The 27278-nt window shown below is 49.6% G+C and overlaps 1 protein-coding gene across 6 annotated transcripts in view; it reads right to left on the reverse strand.

Annotated features, from left to right (window-relative positions):
- Positions 1–27278, reverse strand: part of Atp9a (ATPase phospholipid transporting 9A (putative)) — a 107229-nt gene that overhangs the window by 54325 nt on the left and 25626 nt on the right. For 3 of the 6 annotated variants that reach the window (NM_001427018.1, XM_039106727.2, NM_001427017.1), the window contains exons 2-6: positions 23150–23294; positions 19030–19143; positions 18189–18297; positions 2712–2770; positions 1274–1325 (exon numbers count right to left, since the gene is read on the reverse strand). In NM_001427018.1, coding sequence (NP_001413947.1) covers positions 1274–1325; positions 2712–2770; positions 18189–18297; positions 19030–19143; positions 23150–23294 — 479 coding nt within the window. Of the gene's footprint in view, positions 1–1273; positions 1326–2711; positions 2771–18188; positions 18298–19029; positions 19144–23149; positions 23295–23379; positions 23489–24718; positions 24888–27278 lie in introns of those variants that run through there. The other 3 variants (NM_001427019.1, XM_039106731.2, XM_063284688.1) reach the window with 3 other exon arrangements.

The raw sequence follows: 27278 nt of genomic DNA on the forward strand, positions 1-27278 counted from the left end.
CCCTACACGCCATCCCTAAAACCCTACACGCCATCCCTAAAGCCCTACACACCATCCCTAAAACCTTCTAAGAAAAGCTCTATACAATAAAACTTCGTTTCAGACATAAAATCTCAAGCCTGCAGCATTTGTGGTCCCACAAGGGACGCTGCAGAAGATAGGCTTGCACATTCTAGGGACAGGCACCTTGGGCGTGTCATAAGCTCCTGGACAGCGGGTCAGACAGGAAGTGAGTCCAGGTCATAGACACGCAGTTACTTCCAAGCCTGAAGAGCCTTCCGGGTCACTTCTATGCACGAAGGCTGGGGAGAGGCTCCAGTGGGTAAAGTGCTTGCTGTGCCAAGTGGAGACCCAAGTTCAGATCCCCAGAACCCACATAAAATGGGATGTGGAGGGTCATGCACTCTGACCCTTCTTGCTTTTAAGAATGGAACGGAAGCAGAGACAGGGGAAGTTCCAAAAACTTCCAAGGGCTGAGGTGGAACACAGAGAACCATGTGAGTTTTGTGTATGATTTTTTGGCCTTTTTTAAAGTCAATCAATCAATCAATCAATCAATCAATCAATCTCTATGCAATCCTCCTGCCTCCGTCTTTAGAGAGCTGGGATTACAGGCATAAATTACCATGCCCAGCTTCACGGTGCTGCTATTAAATGTTTGCTACATCTCTTTGCTGTTGTTCTGTGGGGGAGGGTGTTATTCACAGTGCAGAGGCGTATGTGGATGGAATGACAACCAGTAGGGATTGGGTCTCTCCTTCTACCACGAGGGTCCCACACTTTGCGATCAACAATCCTGGAGATTGGGGTTGGGGATTTAGCTCAGTGGTAGAGCGCTTACCTAGGAAGCGTAAGGCCCTGGGTTCGGTCCCCAGCTCCGAAAAAAAGAACCAAAAAAAAAAAAAAAAAAAAAATCCTGGAGATGAACGCCATACCTGCTCAACCCCGTCGCCAGCCAAACTTTTTGTTTTGTTATTTTATTCTAAGTTTGAGGTTTTGGCTTGAGACGTGGTCTCACTGTAGGTCCCCAATGACCTGGACTTGCTACGTAGAGTCTGGCCTCGAACTCCCAGACTCTGCCTCCAAGTGTGGGATTGAACCGTATGACACCATACCCAGGCAATTTTTCTGGCTTTGATGACCGAAATTCATGGGCCTACAAGCACCCCCAAACACTCTGAGTTGGGAAGAACCCGTCTACAGAGATGTTCCCGTTCGCCTGTGAGGCCCCACAATGACATCTACCCTGTGATCCTTCCTGTCATGAGCTTACCGTTTTTCTCTGATGTCCTCAGGAAGATCATGTCAGCAGGCACCCGCTGGTTCTGGGAAAGGAAAGGAAACTGGTTATTTTGACAGCCACAGGCAGGGTCCCCCCCTGTCCACTGTTCTTTTAGGCCTCAGTCATGGCTAGGCAGAGGGCTGCTTTGTCTGCAATCGGCAGGACCTTGCTCGCTCTTAGCCCTTTACTAATGACCCAATAACGAGTCATCGATTAAAAAGAATGCCTGTTCCTGGGGTTCCTGAACCCTGCCTTCAGCTCTGGAACCTGCAGCCAGAGCCACCCCCAGGCCAGCCCTCACCCCCATCTACATGCACGGAAGGCAGACCTGCAAGCACCCTCTACTGCCTCTGCCCCCTCCACAGCTGGCTTTTCTCCTCTCTCTCGTGTGTGCACATGTGAGTATGTGCTCGTGTGTGCGTGTGCATGTGCGTGTGCATGCATGGAGGACAGATGTCCTTGGGGTTTTGTTGCTGTTGTTTGCCTTTTGTCTTTTTGGGGGGTTTTGGAGATGTGATCTGTCACTGGCCTAAAACCTGCTATGGCACCCAGGGATCCACCTGCTTCTTCTTCCCCAGTGCTGGGATCTTTTCACACAAACTTCAAGTCCCCATTCTGGTGTGGCCATCACTTTAGTGACTAACCCCATGGCCCTGTCCTCTTGTTTGGCTTGCAGCAGGATGTCAGGAAGTAAAGTTGTGAACAGTAACTAAGGTCAGGTGTGATGTGTAGGCCTTTAATCCCCACAGAGGCAGGCGGATCTGTAAGTTCCTTGGTTTACACAGTGAGACCTCATTTCAGAAACATGTAATAAATAAATAAATATAATTAAAAACATGGGGGTGGGGCAGCAGCAGCCTATGCCTCTGTGCTAGGAAGGAATATGACAGAGGGGCTCTGTCCGCACGCACTCCAGGTTCTCTCAAGTTGACCTTGAGTGCTTGGACTTAACCATCTATCGAATCGGCACCATTCAACTCCAACAGAAATGGGGTAAGACCGGTTTTTTTTTTTTTTTGCTGACCAAATATGGTCTCCAGACTACCCAGACCCCACCCCCAAACCTCTCACCTTCCAAATGCAGACTGTCAGTGTCTCTTCAAGTGACAAACGTTAACACAGACATTTTACCACTCTCTGCCCCTGCTCCCCATAAAATGGCTGGCAGACCCCGTGAGTCAGGACACACAGGTTGACAGTGTGACAGTTAAAGGCGAGTTCAATAAATATTTTTAAGTGTCAATGTGACAAGCTGTCTTATAGAAAAGACATCATCATTAAGAGGGGGGGGGGGACACGGAGCAGAAAACCAAAACCATCCCAGCACACGGGTACCTTCGGGAAATCTTTCTGTGTTTGTCTCTCCCACTTCCAATGCTCCAGCTCCCACTAATGCCCAGCCCCTGAGAAGTTTCCAGGTTCAACTCACCTTTTCCACAAGGATGAGATCTCCCACCTGGATGTTTGAACTCTTCACCTTCACGGTCCCTGCAAAGCAACAGACCAACACATCACTGTCTTGGACCATTTAGATTCTACTAGGCAGCAAAGCACGCGAGTGCCCACATCCCTCCTCTGTCTCGCTAGGAGGAAGTCTCCCTGCGGCTGCAGTGGCTTCTGGAAGCCTGGTCTCCGCTTTAACAATGCACCAGGAGAACTAAGGCTCTTGAGGAAAACTGGGCTGCCCCCGCCATAACTACCATTTCTAAATCAACCAGTAATGGAGTACAATTATTATTTACCAATAAGTTACATAAATCATCAAGATAAAATGTACATGACTGAGGAGACAGCTCAGTGGGTAGAGTCCTTGTCACACAGACATGAGGACCTGAATTCCATCCCCAGAACCCACATAAAAGCTAGAAAGACATCTGCCACTCAGAGCAGTTGCTGTTCCCTCAAAGGTCAAGTTCACTCCCTACCACCAGTCATCCCAGCTCCAGGGGGATCTGGTGTCCTCTTTGGCCTCTTCCATCACCTGTAAATCTCTGTCCCTGTCTCTGTCTGTCTCTGTCTCTGTGTCTCTGTCACACACACACACACACACACACACACACACACACACAAAGCCTAAGCCAGGCATGAAGCCTGGTGCTGCACACCTTTAATCCCAGCATTTAGGAGCTAGAGGCAGGTGGATCTCTGTGCTCGAGGTTAGCCTGGTCTAGAGAGGGAGTTCCAGGACAGCCAGGACTCCACAGGGAAACAACAACAACAACAAAAAGCAGGTATTACCCTCCTTTGCCTGTAACCCCAGCGCGGAGAGACAGCAGAGCCAGGAGTTCCAGCTGTCATCAGCCAGCAAGCTGAACCAGGACTTGCTCACCAAGCCAGCTTAGCTACCTCACTAAGCTCCAGGTTCAGCAAGACCCTGTCTCAGGAGAATCCAGCAGTGAGAGCAGAACCTGCGGTCCTCCTGCACACACTCCCCAAACACTAACCAGAGCTCGCCTCCTGCGCACACTCCCCAAATATCATCTGGAGCTCACCTCCTGTGTACACTCCCCAAACACTATCTGGAATTCTCCTCTACAAAACTTCTAAACCCTGATGCAACACGGAGGACCCCAAATAGCTATGTGGTATTGCTGGGAGGAGGGCAAGATCAAGCCTGACCCTGTTTAATACAAGAGTAAGCACTGAAAGCCAACAGCAAGAACACTGCGGCACAGAGCAGAAACAATGTATCACTGAGGCTCCCCGCTACACCACTTGAGTTCCAGATCCAGATACACAAGATAGAAGGAGAACCAGTTCCTTCAAGTTGTCATGGTACCTGCGCGCACACCCACACACACGCACACGCGTACACACACGAACTGCTTTTTCTTTTTTCCTTTCTTTGAGGCCATGAATGGTGGTTGCCAGCTTTTTAATACCAGCCCTTGGGAGTCAGGAGGCAGAGAATCTTAGTGAGTTTCAAGACCAGCCTGGGCTACATTGTGAGATCCTATCTTAAAATAAGCCAAAAAAAAACTCTGATTGAGGGTTAGACCATTCCAGAGATGAAGAAATTACAGGTATGGGGCCCAAGAGAATTTGAAATGGAGAAATTAGCCTGACCCACTCTTCCTCCTCCACCAGGGGGCACCAACAACACCAGGCAGGGAGGTTTAGCGCTCTGGTGGACTACAGACTTAGGGCTGGGACTCCGGTATCAAAGCCTCAGTGTCACACAGGTATCTGAAGCCCTGCCCTCGGCTCCAGTGAACTCTTCCTCAGGAGCTCATCCCAACTCTACCAAACTTAAATTTACAGTCTTTGTGTCATTAGCAGATATATGCCACTGGTCTAACTTTAATGACCACACCTGGGTTCAGATCTTCGCCACCAATGGTTAAGCCTAACTTCCTGCTAAACCGTCGCCCTGGATCTGTGAGCTTGACAGAGAACAGGCTCTCACAGGCTTGACAGGGATTCCTTCTGTCAACATTGAGATCTAGTTCTAAACCCTTCCCACCTTTTCTTTTTACAATAAGCACAAGGTAGACTGTTTTCCCAACTAGAGACAAATACATATAGACATATTTTTACACACACACACACACACACACTATATATATATATATATATATATATATATATATATATATATATATCTGAACAATTTTAAATGCCCAGCCCCACAGTCTTTTCCTTCCACATCCAGTCCTGAATTATGATCAGTGTATTTAAACTCCCTCGGGCCATCTGCTCTACCCTCAGCAAACCCTTTAACCCAGCATGTCCGCAGTTACTAGGTCTTCCCAGCAGGTTAATCCTTCACTGCAAGCGAGCCTACTGTACCTGGCCCAGCCAGCAAGAACTCAAGTGGATCAGAGGGTCACCTGCATTGCTTAACCAGGGACTGTCACAAGGGGGTGGTGGGGAGAATGAGCCACAGGTCAGCAACTTTAAGAGACCCCCAGATAGGAGAAACGGCTCATCCATGAAGAAACTGGCTGCTCTTCCAGAGGACTATGGTTTTATTCCCAGTACCCACATGGCTAACTCCATCTGCTAACTCTACCATGTTAACTCATGGTTACCCATCTGTTAACTCCAGTTTGAGGGGATCTGACACTGTCCTGTCATCCACAGGCACTGCATACATGTGGTGCACAGACTTACATGAATGCAAAACATCCAATAAAATAAAACAAAAAATACATAACGAAGAGATCCCTAGAGCCGCACCTGTTACACCAGCACTGGGGCCAAGCATTGAATGTGTCCTTCCCACCTCATCCATGGTGGGTGGCGGTGACAGAGGTGTGTGTGTGCGTGTGCATGTGTGTGTGTGCATGTGTGCATGTGTGTGTGTGCGTGTGCATGTGTGTGTGTGCATGTGTGCATGTGTGTGTGTGTGTGCATGTGTGTGCATGCACATGTGTGTGGAGGCAGATGACAACTTTCGGGAGCTGGTTTTCCCCTTCTGCTCTATGAGTTGTGCAGAGAGGACATAACCTGTTTGGCAGCAAGAGCCTCTATCCATCGAGGGCCTCACCAGTCCCATTTCATGAGGCACTGAGGGAGGAGGAGAGAGGCCGGCAGTCTTCAGTGGCGGGGACAGAGACGATTTAGAACCCACAACCCCTAAGCAAGTGTGGAGCACTGCCTTCCAGGAAGGAGGGAGACAAGAGGAAGAGCACAAGGGGGAGCAGAGGACGAACGAGAGGCAGAGAAACAGGAGCCCAACGCATGAGAGCAGCCAGGGCAGGGGCTGAAGATCCTTACTGGAGGGCCAGCAAGATGGCTCAGTGAGTAAAGGTGTCTGCTGCCAAGCCTCATGATCTGAGTTTGATCCCAGGGACCCACATGGTAGGAGAGAAGTAACTCCTAAAAGTTGTCCTCCAACCTCGGTACACACACACACACACACACACACACACACACACACACACATTACACACACACATACACACACATGTACATACACATTACACACATATACACACATACATTATATACACAAAACACAAATACATACTAATATATACACACACCAACACACACACAAACACACACATATACACACTAATATATACATACACCAACACACACAAAAAACATATATATACACATACATATTACACATATACACAAACACACAAATACATACCACACACATTACACACATACACAAATACATACATTATATGCACAAACACACAAATACATACCACACACACATTACATACCCAAACACAAATACATTACTACACACATACATACATATCAACACACACATTACACACAAACACACATATATATACACACACACTACCCACATTACATATATACACATACAGTATACACATACACACAAACACATGTAAACACATTACATACATATACACATACATTATACAAACACACAAATACATACATACTACACACACATTACATACACACATATACATACATATGTACACACCAACACACACATTATACACAAGCACACACACACAGCTCTTAGTTCTTAAATCTGACCATGGGATCGTCACTGTGTTTTGTTCTGAGCCCTGACTGTTCTACAGCTGGCTCAAGAGGAGACAAAGCTTCCTCAGCTTCACCCTGAGAAGTGAAGACCCAGAACCCACCCTTTCCCCTTCTGGGACCCTATACCCAGCATCCACCGCTAGGCCTTAAGACTCCTCCACACACACACACTTATTATGTATTTATTCATTGTGCGTATCTGTAGGTACTTGTGTGCCACAGCATGTGTGCAGAGGTCAGAGGGCAACTTAAAGGTGCTGGCTTTCTCCTTCATGTGGACTCTTAGGGCTGAACACAAGTCATCAGGATTGGCAGCAAGCCCCTTTACTCACTGAGTCAGCTAGCCAGCCCCAGGCTAGTTTTGTTTGTTTGGATTTTTTTTGTTGTTGGCTTTTTTTGGTTTTTTTTTTTCCTTCAGTGTATTGTTGGAGACTCCCAACAGAAGCTGGAGTGAGATTCTTGCGAAAGTGACATGGAAAATTCTCCAGACACAGTCCTGATCATTAACCAGCTTCTGATAAATCCACCCCACCCACTTTCACCAACTCAAGGCAGCAGGCTCCCAGTCGGCGTATAACAGGGGACAAACAGCCAATGAGCACAGCTGTTTATTTCCACAGCAAAGCCCCCCCCCCCCCCGAGCCTTTCATAAGCAAACCGACAGGGCTGAGGCGGCCCTTCATGGATGACAGCCCCAGAATAAGAGCAGCCTGTCTCTGTGGCAGGGAGACGCCAGATGTTTCCCCGGACTGAAGCAAGTAAAGGACGGAGAGATCTGCACATGGTCCACACCACCCCCACCCCCAAAGAGGGAAAACCATCCTTAAACAAATTCCAGGGCACCGGTCTGCAGGGGCCTGGTTTCTGACCCTGAACACCTCGAGTTACAATTCTATTTTTCATGATGAGCCCAGGGCAGGGGCTGCTGTTGTGGGCCGGCCTCGGCGCCCTGGCTAATGGATTACTCTCTAATCTAACTGTGGCAGTGACAAGCTGTAAATTCCACTCGTGTGTGTGTGTGTGTGTGTGTGTGTGTGTGTGTGTATATTTCCTGGGGCTGACATCAAAACACCTCTGAGGGGGCCAGAGTTCAGAGGCCTAAAGGTGAAGTTTTCATATTCAAATGGTGGCAGTTCCAAACCAGGAAAAGACTCACTTGAAAAACAAGTCAAGGTTGGTTGGTCATAAAGTACCTCTGTTTAAACCAGTTAAGAACCAGAGAGAGAGACAAGAGAGACAGAGAGAGAGACACACACACACACAGAGAGAGACACAGAAAGAGACAGAGAGACAGAGACAGAGAGACAGAGAGAGAGCGACTGATTTTAAATATTATTAAGTATATTCAGGTTGTAAGTTATAGAGACATTTCAATAAATATATCTACCAGTTGACAATATCCCCAAAAGACATATAGGCTAACGGCCTGGGAACAGGAAGTAGCTTTTGCGAGAAATCAGCAGTGCAGCAGGGCTCCTGAGGACCCGTGGGGAAAGATGAGAACTCCGAGTGATTCTTTGCCTTCCACGGTGTGCTGGGCACGCCCACAACCACACGCACAAGAAATAAATACATTCGTGTAATTTGAAAAGATTAACCGTGGGGGCGGGGGATTTAGCTCAGTGGTAGAGCGCTTACCTAGCAAGCGCAAGGCCCTGGGTTCGGTCCCCAGCTCCGAAAAAAAGAACAAAAAAAAAAAAAAAAAAAAAACATGAAAAGATTAACCGTACCATTTTAACGTGAGATGTTCGGGGTTTTCTCACCAAACAGTGGCTCTATTTACCAATGAACTACAATAAGGACTGAGAATTAGCAAAGAAAAATTTCAAGTATTGCTCTTTGCATCTGTGTAACCTCACGAGAGAGTCTGTGGTAAGTCCATCTTAATAAAACTCAACTGAGGAGCTGCTGGCCTTACTGGGGTGGGGGTGGGACAGATTCTTTCTAGGCTCGGGGAACAGCATCGGGGAACAGCATCGGGCCCAGTCCTGAAGGATCTTTGAAGGGCTTTCGATACCTTAACATCAAGAGGCCAATCACCAGCCGGCGACATGGCTCAACTGGTAAAGCACTCGCCATGAAAGCCTGACAGCCTGTGTCCAACACACACACACACACACACACACACACACACACACAGACTCACACACCAGACATAAGTAAATAAAATTAGGAGAAAGAAGTCTGTAGTGATTTGAATAGTTTTGGCTCCCACAGACTCACGCACGTGTTTGAATGCTTAGGCCACAGGCCCACACTATTAAGGGGGGTGCCCTTGTCGGAATAGGTGTGGCCTTGTTGGAGGAAGTATTGTCACTGTGGCATGGGTTTGGCCAAGCCTTCAAATCAAGATGAAGAACTCTCAGCTCCTCCTCAGTCATGCCTGCCTGGATGCTGCCATGCTCCTGCCTCGATGATGATGGACTGAACCTCTGATCGTGTAAGCCAGCCCCAATTAAATGCTGTCCTTAGAAGAGCTGCCTTGGTCATGACACCTGTTCACAGTGATGGAAAACCTAAGACAAAGTTTTAGGGGCTGGAGAGATGGCTCAGCGGTTAGGAGCACTGACTGCTCTTCCAGAGGTCCTGAGTTCAATTCCCAGCAACCACATGGTGGCTCACAACCATCTGTAACGGGGATCTGATGCCCTCTTCTGGTGTGCCTGAAGACAGCTACAGTGTACTTATACATAATAAATAAATAAAACTTTAAAAAAATAAAATAAAAAATAGGAATTGACACTGGGCAGAAGAGATGGCTCAGAGGTTAAGAGCACTGGCTGCTCCTGGAGAGGACCCTAGGTGATTCCCAGCACCCATGTGGGGACTCAAACACCTGTAACAGGTTCCACGCAGTTCCAGGTTATCTGTGGCCTCTTCTGGCATCATAGGCACTGCCTGTACATGGTGCACACACATGCACGCAAGTGAAACAACACACATAAACAACAATATAGCCCAGTGAGGTAGCACTTGAGAAGCACATGGGGGTAGAGCTATGTGAGTTCAAGGCCACCCTGGTGTACACAGTGAAATCCTGTCGGTGGTGGTGGTGGTGGTGGTGGTAGTGATGATGACAAGTTTTAATTTAAAAACACATAAATTCACATTCAGTCTTTAAACACATCTGTATCCTGAAGACAGAAAAGCAGGGCTTCAGTGACGATGAACTGAACAAGCTCCCATTAAGAACTACACCCCTTCACACTGACTAATGGCAGTGGAGCGGGACCCCTAAAGGAAACACTCAGTTAGAAGGGAGCACCATTCGGCAAAGCATCAAGAAGACAAACACAAGAGACTCAGATAAACTAAAAGATGCGTCTGCAGAGGAGGATGAGCTCTCTGGCCCTAGGCACTCTGCAGCTGGGCTAACAGTGCTCGCAGGAGCACACAGAGTAGGAGACCTGAGGGAGGCAAGAGACGGAGAGAGGAAAGGGACACACTTAGTATCCAGCGTGACTCTGTGTGCAGGGACATGAGCCTCTGGCTCTGAGCTAATGGCTTGCCATCTGCCCAGATGTCCCCAGCAGGAGCGAGAGGCTACTGTGCTCATTATGTTTCTGCTTGCACTTTCTTTCAAGGCTAATTACCTCAGCTTCATTTAGCCCTTCGTGGCAGGAAGGCAGGCCCATATGAAGAACTGGGTACTCATCTGTGAAAATCCAAGTCCCAGCCCCTGTCTCTCACGCCCCTCATAGGCACATAACCCTCTCCAGCCCTTGTCTCTCACCCATCACATGCACCCCTCCCCTAAGAATCAAATTTAATATAGAAATATAAAATTAAATTTAAAAGTCGAAAGAGAAATTCATTTGCTTGGCCTTTCCTGACCCAAACTGAATCTTCTGTTGCTGTTCTGCTCTCCTATTGTTTGAGACGAACTAAAATCTTTTTGAGAAACTGGCCTCTGCTGGGCCACCTCCCTCACATCTCTCTGGCCTCATTTCCTGGAACTTCGGCACCCTTGAACACTGCTGGTTAAAAAAGACAGTGTTGGTTTGTCAGGGTTTCTCTGTGTAGTCCTGGCTGTCCTGGATCCCGCTCTGTAGAACAGGCTGGCCTCAAACCCAGAGATTCAAGGTTCGAGGTTGTCCCTGAGGCCAACCCAGGCTATAAGACCCTGTCTGAAAGTAGGTAGGCAGATGATTGATTGATTGATAGACATTGTGTGTGTGTGTGTGTGTGTGTGTGTGTGTGTGTGTGTGTGTGTGTGTGTGAGAGAGAGAGAGAGAGAGAGAGAGAGAGAGAGAGAGAGAGAGAGAGAGGTGGACGACCATCCTGAAGATGACTCCTGGTTTTATTCTTTGGCCTACACACTATGTGCACTGTTGTGCACGCACACACACATGCATGCACACATGCACACGCATGCACACACACACGCATTTTAAAGCCTGAGATCTAGAGGCCTCAGTAGCTCTAGCATTAGGGCTGCACACTGGAGCAGCTGACCTCATCATCATACACACCAAACCCTCCCTTGCCTCCTGCACAGTGGTCCTGCCTCTAGAGGAGCCTCATCTTCAGGCAGGCCTGGGTTGCAGCCCCTCAGTTCTGCCCTTACCTCATCCTGCTCTCTCAGACACCGTGTCTCCCTGCCATCCTAGAGCCTCAGCCGAAGCCTGAGCAATGGGTACGAAGAAGAAACTCTCCCTCCCGTCCCTCTCTCCCCCACTCACCCGAAACAGCTCCCTCCTTGGAGTCACTTAAAACAGCAGACAAGGCCTGTACCTGGTGCCTGGCTGGCTATGGCTGTGTGGGACAGTGGTGTCCCAATTCCCAATCTGGACATCTTTTCAAAACATGCCACTGCCCCTCTCTCCCAGTGGCACGCTCACTCAGGAATTCACGGAAACGACCTTCCCAGAGGCTCTGGGCCTCACTGGGTCTGCCCTATGCTCAGCCTGTTGCTATTTTTGAAAACTCTTTTTTTTTTTTTTTTTTTGAGACAGAGTCTTATCTGGCAGGGAGCTCCCCAGGTAGATCGGGCTGGCCTCAAACTCACAGAGCTGGAGACAAAGGCACGTGCCACCATATCTGGATTTTTTTTTTACAATTCCTTACCAGGGCTAGCTGAGCATACATCTGGTGCAAGCATGAGACTCCCATTCAGAAGGTCCCATACTGGGTTCAACGCTCCAAGAGAACCATCCTGAAACTCCTTTTGTTTTTCCAGGGCAAGGAGGAGTAAGACAGGGTCTCCCGTGGCACAGTTTGGCTTTAAACTGGTCTTGAACTTCTCATCCTCTGCCTTCTAACCACCATACCCAGTTTTGTTTTGCTTTTTAAAATCAAGGTCTGCCTGTTACTCCAACTGGTCTTAAACACCTAAGCTCAAGGAATCCTCCTGCCTCCCAAGAAGTTCAGTGTTGTGGATTGGTTCTAATGTTATTTGTATTAATTTGACCCCCCAAATCACATGGGAATCTGCACGTCCAGAGGGTGAGGGTCCGTGCCCCCAGTTGGCTCTAATTGGTAAATAAAGTGGCCAGCGGCCAATGGCTGGGCAGAGACACAGAAGGGATTTTTAGATTTCCCAGGCAAGAGACCAGGAAAGGAAGGAGGTTTTAGAATTGCCATGAGGGGGAAGCAGGAAAGTAGGGTTTGAGAGATGGAGAAGAGGGAGCCAACAGCCAACAACCAACAACCGTGTGACGAAACCTGGAGGGTGTGGCCTGAGAGGGCTGCCCGATTTAGAATAGAGTGTAGTAAGTAATAATTCAGGAATATTGGAGGGGAGAGTGAGTGGGGAGGTTTGGAAGTGCCCAGTCGTTGTGCTGTTCAAGGCATGTTAAAAATAAGGCCGTGTGTGTGCATGCGTGCCAGCGTGCGTGCGTGCGTCTTTCATTCATGAGTCCAGAGCACTCTGGCACAGCTACCGGCAGGGAGCTTAGAACAATTTAACTCACCACCACTCCAGCTCGGGCTGTAGGGTTAAGAACAGCATCTGCCTAGATTTCCTTCAGGTCCGGGTACCACACCTGTCTATGTGGCTTGTCTCTGAGCTCTCCTCCACGGGCTTCTGTTCTGGGTGCCTATTCCCTAGAGTGTGATGCTATATGGGAGCTGGGGCCTAGCTGGAGGAAGGATCACTAAAGGCTGGCCTTGGAAGGTGACATCTACCCTGGGCCTGCCACCTCATGTTCTCCTCCTGATCCCCCAGGATATAAAGATGCAAACAGCCACATCTCACACGCTCATGAAAGCCTTGTTAACCTTTCCCGCCGGGAGAGACGGCAGCTCTAAGCCAAGGTCCTTCTTCCCTCTCCTCAGTTGTCTCTGTCAGGTAATTTGGTCAGAACAACACAAGTCACCAATACACCTGCCTGTGAACCACTCTTCCCCCTCCCCTCCCCCCACACGCACACTTTTTGTTTGTTTGTTTGTTTGTTTCTTCAGAGACTAAATCTCACTGTATAGCTCTGCCTAGCTTGGAGCTCACGATATAGCTCAGGCTGGCCTCAAACGCAGAGCTCTATCTACCTCTGCCTTCCAAACACTGGTACTTAAGGCGTACGCCACCATGCCTGGCCAAAACTGGATCTTACAAGCGGCCCAGGCCAGACTTGAACTCCCTACTGAACGACCTTAGCCTCCCAAAGGTGTGAGGTACCTCACAGGTGAGAGGTACCACAGTTGGCTGAAACCCTCACTTAAATCTGACCACAGGTCTTGTTTTCCTTCACCATGTCCTCTGCTGTCTTGTGAGACTCAGGGTGGGAATGTCTTCCAGCCTCAAACTTCAAGTCCCTTATTTCCTCACTCACACCTGAACCCCACTCACCATCCACAGCACAGCCTTTGCTCAGCTCACACCAAGACTCCACACGAGAGAAACATTTACAGCAATGCACCAGGTGGCATCTATGTGAGCCCTGGTGTAGTCGCAGCTGGCAGGACCTGTCCACGAGGCAGGGGCAGGGCAGAGCTCAGGCCTTGGAGCCATTACTGCTGATGGTGAGAATCCTGCTAAGAAGCAGGGAAAGTGTGTAAAGAGGGGAAAGCGAGCCAGGCACTGTGGCACTGCCTCTAATTCTCACACTCTGGAGGATGAGGCAGGAGAATTTTGAGTTTCCTGACAACTAGAGCTACAAAGTAACACCTGTTCTCAGAAGACCGAACAAGCCAGACGTGGTGTGGTTTGAGAATGGACTCCAAAGGCTCCTGTGTTTGAAAGCTCGGTCCCAGTTAAAGGAACTGTTTGGGAAGGATTAGGAGGTGTGGCCTTGCTGAAGGATGGGGGGGTGAGCTTTGAGGTTTCAAAAGCCCACACCAGGCCCAGTCTTGCTCTCTCCATCTCCCTGCCTCCAACTTGCAGATCAAGTGAGTTCTAAGTGGCACGTCTGCCTACCAGCTGCCCCATCTCAACCATGGTGACCACGGATTAACCCTCCGAAACTGTGAGCAAACCCTCAACTGAATGCTTTCTCCTCCCAGCAACAGAACAGCACCTAAGACCCCAGGTAGGCAGCATATGTGGGGCAGAGGCAGGGGGATCTCTGTGAGCTGTAGGTCATCCTGATGCACACAGTGAGTTCTGGGACAACTAGTACTATGTAAATAAAATAAAATAAAAATAAAAAATAAAAAAATGTAAAAAGCAAGGGGACACATGCAGACACAAAGGGATCAACAAGGGTGAGAGAGGACAGAGAGAGTACTGGAGATCAGTAAGATGAATACATCACACGGGTGTGGACACGTAATAAACCCCCCCCATGTTGAATAAATACAACCTAATAAGACTTTAATACTTGTATAAAACTGACCAGGAAATGACATCCAGTGTGGGTAAGTAGCATGGCCTGGAATCTACTAACCAAAGTCTGAGCAGTATGCTGGGTGTGGTGGCACATGCCTTTTACTCCAGGCCTCCAGAGGCAGAGGCAGAGGCAGAGGCAGAGGCAGGTGGATCTCTGAGTTCAAGGCCAGCCTGGTCTACAGAGAGAGTTCCAGGTCAGCCAGGGATACACTGAGAAACCCTATCTCCCAAAACAAAAAGCAAACAAACAGGTTGACTATGGGGGACTCCATGACAAGGGAAGTCCACAACAGACACGGCTTTCATTAGGTTGCCACCACACTGGGTGGGGATTTGTGGTGATGCAACTGCCTGGGGTTGAGGGGTCGGGGGTCACCCAGGCTCCTATAAGTAAGTAACTATCACCTGTGCTCAGAAAGCAAGCCCAGATAAACTCACTGGGATTTCCCGTGATGAGGGGGTCACGGAGGTGGCCCAGCGGGTGAAGGCACTGGCTTTGGCTAGGACACTCACTGGAAGGAGCTGCCCTCTGGGCCCGACTGTGCACACCCACACGCATGACACGTCCTTAGTGGAAGGAGATCTGAGCGGGGACTCAGGTGCATTTGCTGGCCCTCGACAGCAGTGCTGCCTTGGAGGAACCATTAATTTAACACTGGGGAGGACCGGCTTCCTGACTTTCCCCTCCAGCGTCTATCAGCCGGCTACCCCTGCCTGGATCTCTTTCCAGGCTCACAGTTTCTTGGGAACTTCCGAGACAAACTGCAGAGAGCCAGGGCCTGGGCTAATGCTCAAATGTGTTTTCCCTCTGCTGGTGCCCTGGTGTGGCAATGGTGGCTGGGGACAACAAAAGGACGCACGTTTTCACGCTAGAACCATCTGCCAAGTCTTCTTAGCATCTTTTCAGCAGCTGGGCGAATCAAAGCAGGAGTTAGAAACCGTGCACAGGGGAGGGGCAAAGAATCATTCACCAGAAATATGGAAAGCACAGGTCGGTGGGAGCCTGGCTGGCTGAATGGAATCTGAGGGCCACGCTCTGAAGAGAGCCACTGTTTACCTCTGATGCCTTGGTCTGTCGCCGAGGGTCTGACTTTACCCTAAGAACGTGTTAGCAAGATATACGAAACCCCAGAAAGAGCCCTGAGGAGGGCTCTTCTGACCCGCCACATGGAAAGCCACAAGCTCCCTCCTCTGTAAAGACCTTGGGCCTAAATGCGGTGGCAGTGCCATCTGAAGGGGTTTCCAATCTAACTCAAATCTCTCCTCATTCCAGGGACCTGAGCTTTTCAGACCACCAACTTGAAAAACGACTTCAAACAAAATACAACATTTCCTAAGCATGTCACCCCAACGTGTTTAAGGGAGGAAATTCTCCTGGGGTCTCTGACTCCCAGGGACAGGCTGCCTGCCAAGCCCACCATTCCAAAAAATAAAATCTCAAAATCTCTCAGGCATCCAGCTGATCTCTTTCACAGCTCAGGGTTTCCTGAAAACAAGACCCTTTGATTGGCTCTCTCCTGAAATACCTCTCCTTGGCCTAGCGGGTGGTGGCTGGGCTTTAATCCCAGCACTTGGAAGACAGAGGCAAGTGGATCTCTGAATGCACCCTGGTCCACAGAGTGAGTTGTGAGTTCCAGGATGGCCAGGGCTACACAGAGAAACACTACATCAAAAAAAAAAAAAAAAAAAAAAAAAAAACAAAAAAAAAAAAACAAACCTAAAAATTAATTAACCTCACCAACATCCTTTCTTTGTAGAGCACACTTGAACCTGCTGCTGCAGTCGGAGCCACTGGCTAAGATCAAGCCTGGGCTTCTCCAAGGTGAATGTGGGTGGGGTTTTGAAGTTCTGTCATTTAAAGGTGGGTCAAACAGCTCAGTGGGTCCCTTGGGTATCCACTGAATGGGTACAACTTCTATCTTGGAACCAATACATCAGGAGAAGAGCCCTGACTCCTATAACATAACTTGTCTTCCAAACACACACACGCACACACACATGCACTTTTTAAATATAATAAAGTTGAGGAGACTGGAGCTGAGGTGGCTCCAAGCTCAAGACTACTGGGCTCCTGTAGAGGTTTTAGCTCAATCCCAAAGGCTCAGGGGACTAATAGCGATGTGTGCACAGGCACACGTGCAGGCAATACACATACCCAAACACAGAGGGTAACAACTTCAATTTAGGGCTGGAGAGATGGCTCGGCGGTTAAGAACACTGACTGTTCTTCCAGAGGTCCTGAGTTCAAATCCCAGCAACCACATGGTGACTCACAGCCATCTGTAATGAGATCTGATGCCCTCTTCTAGTGTGTCTGAAGACAGCTACAGTGTACTTATATACAGTAGATAAATAAAACTTTAAAAAAATTCTAATTTAAACAAAATTTTAAATATACAATAAAATTAAGGTTCCTGCACATGAGATATGTCCAGTAAGGGGTCAGTAATGAGGGACTATTTGGTCACATCTCTTTGGGTGCAGACTTACAACTGGCCACACTCCCAGATCACGGGTTTACGACGCCTGCAGAGGGGCGTGTCTCCACAGGTGCGGCTGCTGCCACTGTGTAACCCTTAAGCTGTGACACTAACTTTGAAAGGTGCTCATTAATTTTTATGTTTGTTTGTATGTGGAGGCCAGAGAACAGCATCGAATATTGTTTCTCGGGACCAGTCCTTATTTATTTGCTTGTTATTATCCATCCATCCATCCATCTATCCATCCATCCATCCATTCATCCATCCATTCATTCTTGTATGTGTGTTTGCCTGCATGTATATGTGTGTACCACATACAGACAGTGCCCATGGAGGCCAGGAGAGGGTGTCAGATTTCCCGGAACCGCAGTGACAGGTGGTTCTGAGATGCCGCACAGGTCCTGGGAAGCGAATCTCTGTAAAGGCCCTGTTTTCGGTGCTGAGCCATTTCTCCAGCCTCCACCCTGTATTCTGAGACAGTCTCTCACTGGCCTAGGTCTCGTCTATTCAGCTAGGGGAGGAGGTCAGTAAGGCCAAGGGACCCACCTGTCTCCACCTTCCTGACCTTGTGGGGTCACAAGCACATATATATGATATAATATGTGATATGTTATATGATATAATAATAATCACTCCTAGAGTTTTACATGGGCTTTAAGGCACCAACTCACGTCCCCCGGCAGGTCACTGACTTGCCTATTTCCCCCAGCTCCTAAAAGATGGGGCCAGCAAGTAGGCTCTGCAGGAAAAGGTTTCTGTCACCAAGCCTAACAACCTGAGATTGATCCCAGGGACCCATGAGGTAGAAGAACAGAAATGGTTCCTCCAAGCTGCCCTTTGACCTCCACATGCACACCATAAGACACTCAAGAGTCTCCCCCATACTCCAACACACGTGCAATAAATACATATAAAATTAAAATACAGCTGTTCAGGGATCACATGACCAGGAAGCACCTTCCCTCCCTCTCAGCAGGTAAGGTGAATGGAAGGGGGGAGCCATCGAGCCAGATGCAGTCCAAGTTAGCTGACAGGACTAATTCTCAGAGCACAGTGCGGGTGGCCTGAGCTTGACCTCTGGTTATCTGAGCAGCTGTCCCAAGCCCGGACCCAGGACCCTCCTCCCCCAACCATCTGCAGCACGTGATAAAAGTTCTAAGCATGCCGGGAAGCTCGCCTCGTGACGTGAGCCGGCTGTAGATCTGGGAGTTCATCTCCTTGTCACGAATATAGCATCGGATCTCCTCCACTGCCTCACGGATGATGGTGACAGCCAGCACAAAGCCCTGCGGAGAGAAGGGACAGGGGTGAGCCCTGCTGAGACCAACCATATTCTGCTCATTCATACTTGGGACGGAGAGTAGGACAACAAACCAACCTCCACCTGTGAGAGCTGAGTCTGTCTTTACCCTGTTACTCAAATCTAGAGCCACACCACAGAAAGCAAGGCCGGTGGGAAGGCCCTGCCGAAAGAGTGGGTCAGAGAGTTGACAGCTGAATGAATGCCCGGGAGTCCTGACTGGGCTCTGCCTCAGTGCGATCCTGATGGTTCCTGAACTGCAGCCTAAATGCTAAGAGTGGGATGCCCAGGGCCTGGCGAGGTGGTGGTTAAGAGCACTGACTGCTCTCCCAGAGGTCCTGAGTTCAAATCCCAGCACCCACATGGTGGCTCACAACCATCTGTAATGAGATCTGATGCCCTCTTCTGGTGTGTCTGAAGACAGCAACAGTGTACTCACATACATAAAATAAAAAGTTTTTAAGAGTGGAATGCTCCAGTCTGTTGGCTTAAGAGCGACAGGTCCCTGGGGTTGGGGATTTAGCTCAGTGGTAGAGCGCTTGCCTAGGAAGCGCAAGGCCCTGGGTTCGATCCCCAGCTCCGAAAAAAAGAACCCAAAAAAAAAAAAAAAAAAAAGAGCGACAGGTCCCTTAAAAGACCGCTGCTCAGGCCCCAAAGCCCAAGGAATGGGAACGAAGAACCTTCTGTCTGTCCACAAACCCGAGACCAACCTACTCACCAGAGGAACCCAGTAGGTGTAGAGAGCGCCAAGTCTCATCTCGGGGACGAACTGGGAGCAGGCGAGAAGCAGGAAGTAGAAGTTGAAGAAGTATCTGAACTGACTGAACAACACCTGGGAAGGAGAACGGGGACATCGGCATCCTCTTCTGCGGATGGTGGAGCTGGAGGGGTGGGGAGGGGGCACCCCTGCAGAGAGTGCATGCAGATGACGTGCTCCACGCAAAGTCTAGACAGTTCTGTGCGGTCTCGGAAGGCAGATGTGGGCAACAGAAGCAACGGCTACACGGGCTGGGGGTGTGGCTCAGTGGGTATTGTCCACAGCTGTCATCCCAGTTCCCATCCTGTGTGCTCCCCTCGTCCCCACCCCTACCCTGCCTCCTGCACACATGATATCTGGGGTCCCAATCCCAGCACAGCATAAGCTTGTACGTGTAGAGGTCAGAAGGCACCAGCAGGAGTCAGCTCGCTCCCCCCCACCCCCGCCCCGTGTGGGTCAAGCTTGAGTTGTCAGAATTCAGGCAGCGAGTGCCTCCACCCACTGGGCCACCCTACCTGGCACTCGCCGTAGCAGATCAGGTTTTTATGTTTGTTTGTCTGTGTTCCTTGAGTGCAGTCCTGGCTGAACTCTAACTCATAGAGATCCCCTACCTCTGCTTCCAGGGATGCCCACCATAGAAATTTTTCTTTCATTTTTAGATTTATTTGTTTTATTTTGTGCTTTGCCTGCGATGTATATCTGAGTGCTACATGCGTGCTCGGTGCCCATGAAGGCCAGAAGGGGACAGTGAATCTCCCGGAACTGGGGTTTTGCATGGCTGTGAGCTGCTAAGTGGGTGCTGGGAATTGAACCCAGGTCCTCTGCATGAGCAGCCAGTGCTGTTAAGGGCTGAGCTGTCCAGCCAGGCAAGGCCCCCTCTCCCCACAATAGAATTTCAACAGCACAATGGAAGGCAGGGGAGATAGGATCTGTCAGCATTTTATCGTGGATGGGGGAGGGGCCACCCCTCTCTGAAGAGCTCTCAGGTAACTAAGAGTTGCTGAGAGAGGGAGAGGCACTGGTAAGATGTCCCAGCTCCTTCCTGTAAATAACCCTAATGAGGTTAGTGAGTCACCGGAAAAAAAAGGAAAGAGGACTGGGAGGAGAGAGGATTCTATCTGGGGACAGGAAGAACCGGTGGGAATGAGAGGGAGATGAGAGAGAGGGCAAAGGGGTGAACGGGACCAAAAGACATTACACACATGCACTATATATGCTGTGTATAATATGTGCTAATTTAAAAACAACACATGGCCAGGTGTGGTGGTGCACAGAGCAGGCTTTTGATGCCAGCACTTGGGAGACAGGCGGGCGGGTCTCTGTGAGGTTGAGGCCAGCCTAGACTACAGAGAGAGAGTTTCAGGTCAGCCAGAGCCAGAGCCAGAGCTACACAGCAAGTCTCTAACTCCAGAAAAGAGAAGAGAAGAGAAGAGAAGAGAAGAGAAGAGAAGAGAAGAGAAGAGAAGAGAAGGAAGAGAGAAGAGGGAACAGAAAAAAGATAAGAAAAGAGAAGAGGTGGGGCTGGGGATTTAGCTCAGTGGTAGAGCGCTTGCCTAGGAAGCACAAGGCCCTGGGTTCGGTCCCCAGCTCCGAAAAAAAGACCAAAAAAAAAAAAAAAGAAAGAAAAGAGAAGAGGAAAGGGAGATCCCTTCACACTGCCCTAAATTCCCTGAGCTATCCTGCACGCACTCTGCATGGAGAGGGGAGAGGGGAGAGGGGAGAGGGGAGAGGGGAGAGGGGAGAGGGGAGAGGGGAGAGGGGAGAGGGGAGAGGGGAGAGGGGAGAGGGGAGAGGGGAGAGGGGAGAGGGGAGAGGGGAGAGGAGAGAGGGGAGAGGGGAGAGGAGGAGAGGGGGAGAGGGGAGAGGGGGAGAGGGGAGAGGGGAGAGGGGAGCGCTGATAACTCAGCGTTGATAACTACCACCTCTCCTCATTCCTGACCTCAGCTAGCTCCTGCTTGCCCAAAGCAACCACCAATCCTTAAGGGTTCTCTGGAAAGTCAGTTGTGCTGGACGGTGTTTTGCTGGGGTAACAAACACGTGAAAGAGTGTTTTCCTAAAGCAGACATGGATAAAAAAAAAATAAGTCTGACTCGTGAAGGAACGTTCAGCTGAAGCCGACACAGGAGAGAGGATGTCCTGCTAAATCACGTGAAAGGACACGCGATGAAGGATTCTTTGCTAGCGATGCATGTGCACTGGTCCGCCTTACACTGTGTAGCTGAGCTGTGTTTGTCGGGACTCCATAGAGAGAAACGCACCAAAAAAAACCTTCTGGTGGTGTGCTGCAATTTCTTGCCAGGCTGATTGACAAAGAGATGTCAACTGAGACAGACACACGTAGAGGCAGACACGTGGAGGACACGTGGTGTTTAGAGGGTGTAAACGGGACTCACAGTGATGGAGGCCGAGCTTGGCTCTTGTCGAGAGCTGTGCAATGCCTGTCGCTCTTGCCGAGGCTGAGGCCTGGCTGTCCCTGCTAGGACGTGCCACCGCGGCTGATTTGTGTTTGCTGTCCCGACTCGACTAAACTGGACTGCTGCTGTATCCATCAAGTGTCTGCGGGTGGATGGAGCTGCCTCTGCTGACCTTTGAACTAAACTGCCGATTTTCAGACAACACAGATAGGAGCTGCTCCAAAGAACCTTTCCAAAAACAGGTCCACTCCCCACCCCCCATCCTTTCTTTCCCACTACCTCTGGTGGGTGGTGGGCTAAAAGGGAGGTTAAAAATGTTTAAAAACGGGGTTGGGGATTTAGCTCAGTGGTAGAGCGCTTGCCTAGCAAGCACAAGGCCCTGGGTTCGGTCCCCAGCTCTGAAAAAAAGAAAAAGAAAAAAAAATGTTTAAAAACCATCACTAAAAATAGGTTTAGGGGCTGGGGATTTAGCTCAGTGGTAGAGCGCTTACCTAGGAAGCGCAAGGCCCTGGGTTCGGTCCCCAGCTCCGGAAAAAAAAAAAAAAAAGAACCAAAAAAAAAAATAAAAATAGGTTTAAGGGGGTTGGGGATTTAGCTCAGTGGTAAAGCACTTGCCTAGCAAACACAAGGCCCTGGGTTCGGTCCCCAGCTCCGAAAAAAAAAAAAATAGATTTAAAAAAGTTAGAAGTTGGGCTGGAGAGATGGCTCAGCGGTTAAGAACACCGACTGCTCTTCCAGAGGTCCTGAGTTCAATTCCCAGAAACCACATGGTGGCTCACAACCATCTGTAAGGGGATCCGATGCCCTCTTCTGGTGTATCTGAAGACAACAACAGTGTACTTATATATAATAAATGAATAAATCTTTTTAAAAAAAAAAAGTTAGAAGTTACAGACGCTCATCAGTGGTGATGAGTCTGTCCATGGCTTCAGGTTCATGCAGGACGGAGGGCAAGTGTTAGGGCTCTGGAAACATTTGTGGGCATGTGTGTTTACATGTTGCCGTGTGTGTGCACATGTGTACAAGTGTGCAGGGAGACCAGCGGTCAACACTGGTGTCTTCTGCAATCATTTTCTCCCTCTTTTTTTTTTTTTTTTTTTTGAGACGGGTCTCTCAGTGTCCTCATCATAGCTCAATGACTGGTTAGACAAACTGCCCACTGAGTGAGCCCCAGGAATCCCATCTCCTCCCCAAATGCTGGGATTACAGCTGTGTGTCACCATCCCCTGGTTTACCTAAGTGCTACACATGCAAACTCAGGTCCTTATGGTTGTACCAAGTTCTGTCCCCAGCCCTCCTCAAACATTTATTTATAAATAAATAAATAAATTCCTTCTCTTGATGGTAGGATTAAACTTTTCTCTCTGTACTTTTAGTTCGCATACCTCCTGAGACTCGTCCCCAATGTTGCAGTGATGCAGAGAAACACCATGAGCCCCACTGATGATCTGTTCTGCCATCCTGACTCCTGACTCTAATGCTGTCTCCAAACGGTGAACCAGGAGTGGTCCTGAAGACAGGGACATCCCTTGCTGGTGCAGGTCAGGGAATAGGAAGGGTCAGTGGTGAACAGAGCAGAGAGAACACTCGGGACCTCTACCACAGGGACTAGAGTCTGCTGAGACTGGTGAGCCATGGTGGAAAAAGAAAAACGTGGCTGCACCTACCCCGGGAAGAAACGTGAAGAAATTGTACTTCTGGTTGTTGATGACATTTCGAGGGTACCGCTGGTCCCTCTTCTCGGGGTGTCCCAACCAGACAGTACGGGGCCTGGGCTCCCCTCCACCGCAACATCTCAGCCACTCACAGCACCTGTGGGAAAGATAAGACCCACAAGATCAAGGCCACGCCCATGTAATTTTAAAGGCCACGCCCATGTTATCAAGGTCACACCCACATCTAAGTCACACCCACATCCTCAAGACCACGTCTGCACATCTAAGTCATGCCCACACCATCAAGGCCATGCCCACAAATGCCCAAGCCAGAGATTCACATCAAGGCCAAACCTACACCATCAAGGCCACACCCGCACCATCAAAGCCACGCCCACATCTGTCCACTCTCCTCACAATGCTCTTCTCTAAAGGGTTCTGGCCAGGGCAGGGCCACAGCCATCCGATCTGGGAGTAACAGCCAACCTTCATTGACCTGAGATGCAGTGGTCCAAGGTGCTGTGCCCGTGGTGGTTGCTTGAGAAGATTCACCATGAAAACATGCCCCTGGGTGTGTCTGTGAGGAAGGTTCTAGATGGTTGGTTAGAACCACCCTAAACATGAGCGGCACCAGGAGCGCTTGGACAGCATCATGGGCTCCCAGACTGAACAAAAGGAGAAATCCAGCTGAGGGACAGCCATTTCCTGGTCTCTGCTCCCTGACTGGACACAGTGGGCAGCTGCCTCACTCTCCTCTGCGATGGCTTCCCACCGAAAGGGACTGAATGTAAAGCCTTCCTCTCTACGCTGCCCAGGTCAGGTATTTAATCACACAGTCAAGAAGTGACCAATGCAGCCCTGGGGCCCAACATTATTTCCAAGAAGCATTCACTTAAAAGGAAGACACATTTAAGCCGAGATGCCTCCTATACCTCGGTGAGAATTACGATCTGCACATTTCACAGACCAGAGCAGGGGGTGCAGAATGAAGCCCACAGCCAGGTCCGACCTTCACCCGTGTGGATCCCGTCCCTGCTCTACCGAGATTTTTAGGTAAAGGACAGTAGGGAGTGGGGGGGGGGTGTTTCTCTCCGCCCCCAACTGTTCTCTTTTTAGTAAATGTTAAAGGCACAAAGCAGAAAAGGCCATGTCTCTGTACCTAGAGAACCTGGCGATGGGCCAATAGCCAGCCATAGGAGCAGGGCCTGTGTGCCTGCCACTCCTAGGCCAGCCCTCCCAAAAGCACTGGTCGCTGGCACCGACCCTGACCCGGGGTCTCACAGGAGCCGAGGGAAAAGGACAGGCCCTACCACCAGCACGGTAAAGCCATGGTGAGAACCTGTCTCAGGAGAGCTTGCAAACAGGGGACTTGACAATCACAGCCCCCTAAGGCTACAGTGAAGCCAAGACACACACACACACACACACACACACACACACACACACACACGCGCGCACACACACACACGACGTCCACTCCATGCTCCTGGACAGGCCGGGAGGAGGAATTTCCCAGATTGCCGGCCCCTGCGATATCACCGTGCGAAGTAAAACCAGCCAGATATAGCTGCTGTGACTCACATAATGGCTGGTCCGCTGTGGACCCTCCTTTACCCCTTCCTCCTGCAGGTCGGGACCAGGTAGGATGCTGGGGAGCAAGAGTTAAGCCCACGGGGTCCATGTGTAGCGGGACCCGGAAGCGGAGCCGGCACGGCGAGCTGCCTGCTCAGACGCTCAAAATTTCCATGATGAAACACAATGCTCTTCCTTAAAAATAGCATCCTCACTCCGTGGGGCATGCTGGGATACGACAGGTGCTATAGCCGGTAACTGCTGCTGGCCACTGCGCTGTTCTAAGGCCAGAAGCCACACAAGAAGCCCCGAGGACTCCACGTTCGCCACATGCCTGCTGGCAGGCAGTCACCACACTGGCCATGGTGGGGGACACCAGGGGAAGCCCTGTCACCTGACAGGGTGGTTAGGAAGCTAAGACAGAGGAGGTGGGGGAAGATGGAAGGGAGGAGCAGAGGGAGGCAGGAGACTGGACTGACAGGCGGCAGAGCACTCCACATGCAGAACACTGCTGTACCCCTCAGTCTTCCACACCCCTTCACCCTGTATCTACGGGCTGATGAGATGGCTAATCGGCTGCACAAGCCTGACCGTCTGAATTCGATTCCCAGAACCCGCAGTGAACTTCCTCCTGAGAGTCCCCCGACCTCCACGCTCACGCCACACGCCCACAGAGGTGTAATAAAAGGAGCGGAGTCCATGGAAAACACTGTGTGCCACACAGCTAATGGGCCATGAAAAGAGCATCTCTGTTTACTGTTCCTGCAGGTTTTTGACTTGTTTTGATAAGAAGGTCCGAGTATCAAGTAATCAGGTTGTTATTCCTTAGCAACCTATAGACGTGTGTCTCTGTGTCTGTTTATGTGTGTGTGTGTGTACCTGTGTGTGTGAGTGTGTGTGTGCCTGTGTGTGAGTGTGTGTGTGAGTGTGTGAGTGTGTGTGTGAGTGTGTGTGTATGTGTGTGCGTGTCTGTGTGTATGCCTGTGCGTGAGTGTGTGTATGTGTGTGTATGTGAGTGTGTGTGTGTGCATGTCTGTGTGTGTGTGTGCGCGCGCGTGTGTACACAAAGAACCAAGATGTTCGTGTAAACCAAACACCAGCAGTAAAAGCCAACCATTGCTCAGCAGGACACTGGTTCAAAGTTTCCAGAGCTCATACATAAAACGGATTTCACATCAGCCTTGAGAGCTTTTTTTTTTTTTTTTTCGGAGCTGGGGACCGAACCCAGGGCCTTGCGCTTGCTAGGCACAGCCTTGTGAGCTTTAAGCATGAAATGGTTCTACCGTCAATTTGTGCTATAGAGCAAAAGGCTAGAGCTGGGAAGATAGTCTAAGTAAAGTGCCTGCCTCTCAAGCATGAGGACCTGAGTTCAATCCTCGGGACCCAGGTAAACAGGCCAGAGATGGTGTTCATCCTTCTCTGCTTCCTGACTAAGGATGTGATGTGATGTGATGCCTCATATTCACCAGGCCTCCTGATGTCATGCCTTCCTCACCAGGACAGACCGCACCCTTGACTCATAAACAGCAAAAAACAAAAAAACAAAAAAACAAAAAACAAAAAACAAAAAAACGCTCCCCTTCCCTCCTCAAAAAAAAAAAAAATCCAAGCATGATGGTTCGCATATTGTCCCAGGATTGGAACGACTGAGAAAGGCAGGCTCCCAGGCTTCAGGATCAGCCTGACTGCTTGCCAAGTTCCAGGCTCTTGAGAGACTTGGACAGCTTTGGTGTTTGTGTTTTGAACATTGTTTAGGTAATTGGCTAGGAGACTAAATATTTTGTTTTTCCAGTCAATTTCATTATGGTAAGGATCCACCCCAGGAAGCCCATTGGATACAAAGTACCAAGGCAGAGGAGCGCTGCATCCCTGTAACTCACCCACAGGAGACCCAGGAGAACAAAGCATGCTCAGGGTCACGACTTCCACACGTCTTTGTCAAAACAAACCAAAAGCAGTCAGATTCCAGGTCCTGAGAGTACCAAACACTAGGATAAGATCCTCAACTTTTCCTTTACAGTCCCACTACTAAACCTGTCCCTAGGAAGATGTAAAGTCTACCCCTCCTCCCAGGGTCCCAGAGTTTGCTCCGAGAGACCAGCGAGTTAATTGGGCCTGCTTAGAACGTGGGTGAAGGATTCTGGCAGGAATGTGGGTGATCCCAAAGCCGTCACATGGAACGGTCTGTGCCCAGCATGGTCATATGATGTATCCCCTGGTGAATCAATCTTCCCAGGTTATATATATACTCCAGCCCCTCCCCAGAGGCCATATGCAACTGGAGCAAAACGGTATACAAATGGCAACATACTCAGGACCCTCCTGCTCTTTCCTTCTATGAGGTAGTCTAACGCCGGACAGTGATGGCAGCACGTGAGGCTGATCTGAAGGAGGGACAGCTGCTGTGCCGCAGGACCACATTCAGGGCGCAGTAAATCAAGGACCCTGAGTTAACTGAGTGTAGAACGACAGAGGCCAAGTCTAACCCCAGTTATCTTGCTTGTCCAGTCCCTGGAAACAAAGTTGCGTATTTATTTCAACACAGATCAGTTTGCCTTTCAGTTGAACC

The sequence above is a fragment of the Rattus norvegicus genome, chromosome 3 (genome assembly GCF_036323735.1).
Source record: "Rattus norvegicus strain BN/NHsdMcwi chromosome 3, GRCr8, whole genome shotgun sequence".
NCBI classification, from domain to species: Eukaryota; Metazoa; Chordata; class Mammalia; order Rodentia; family Muridae; genus Rattus; species Rattus norvegicus.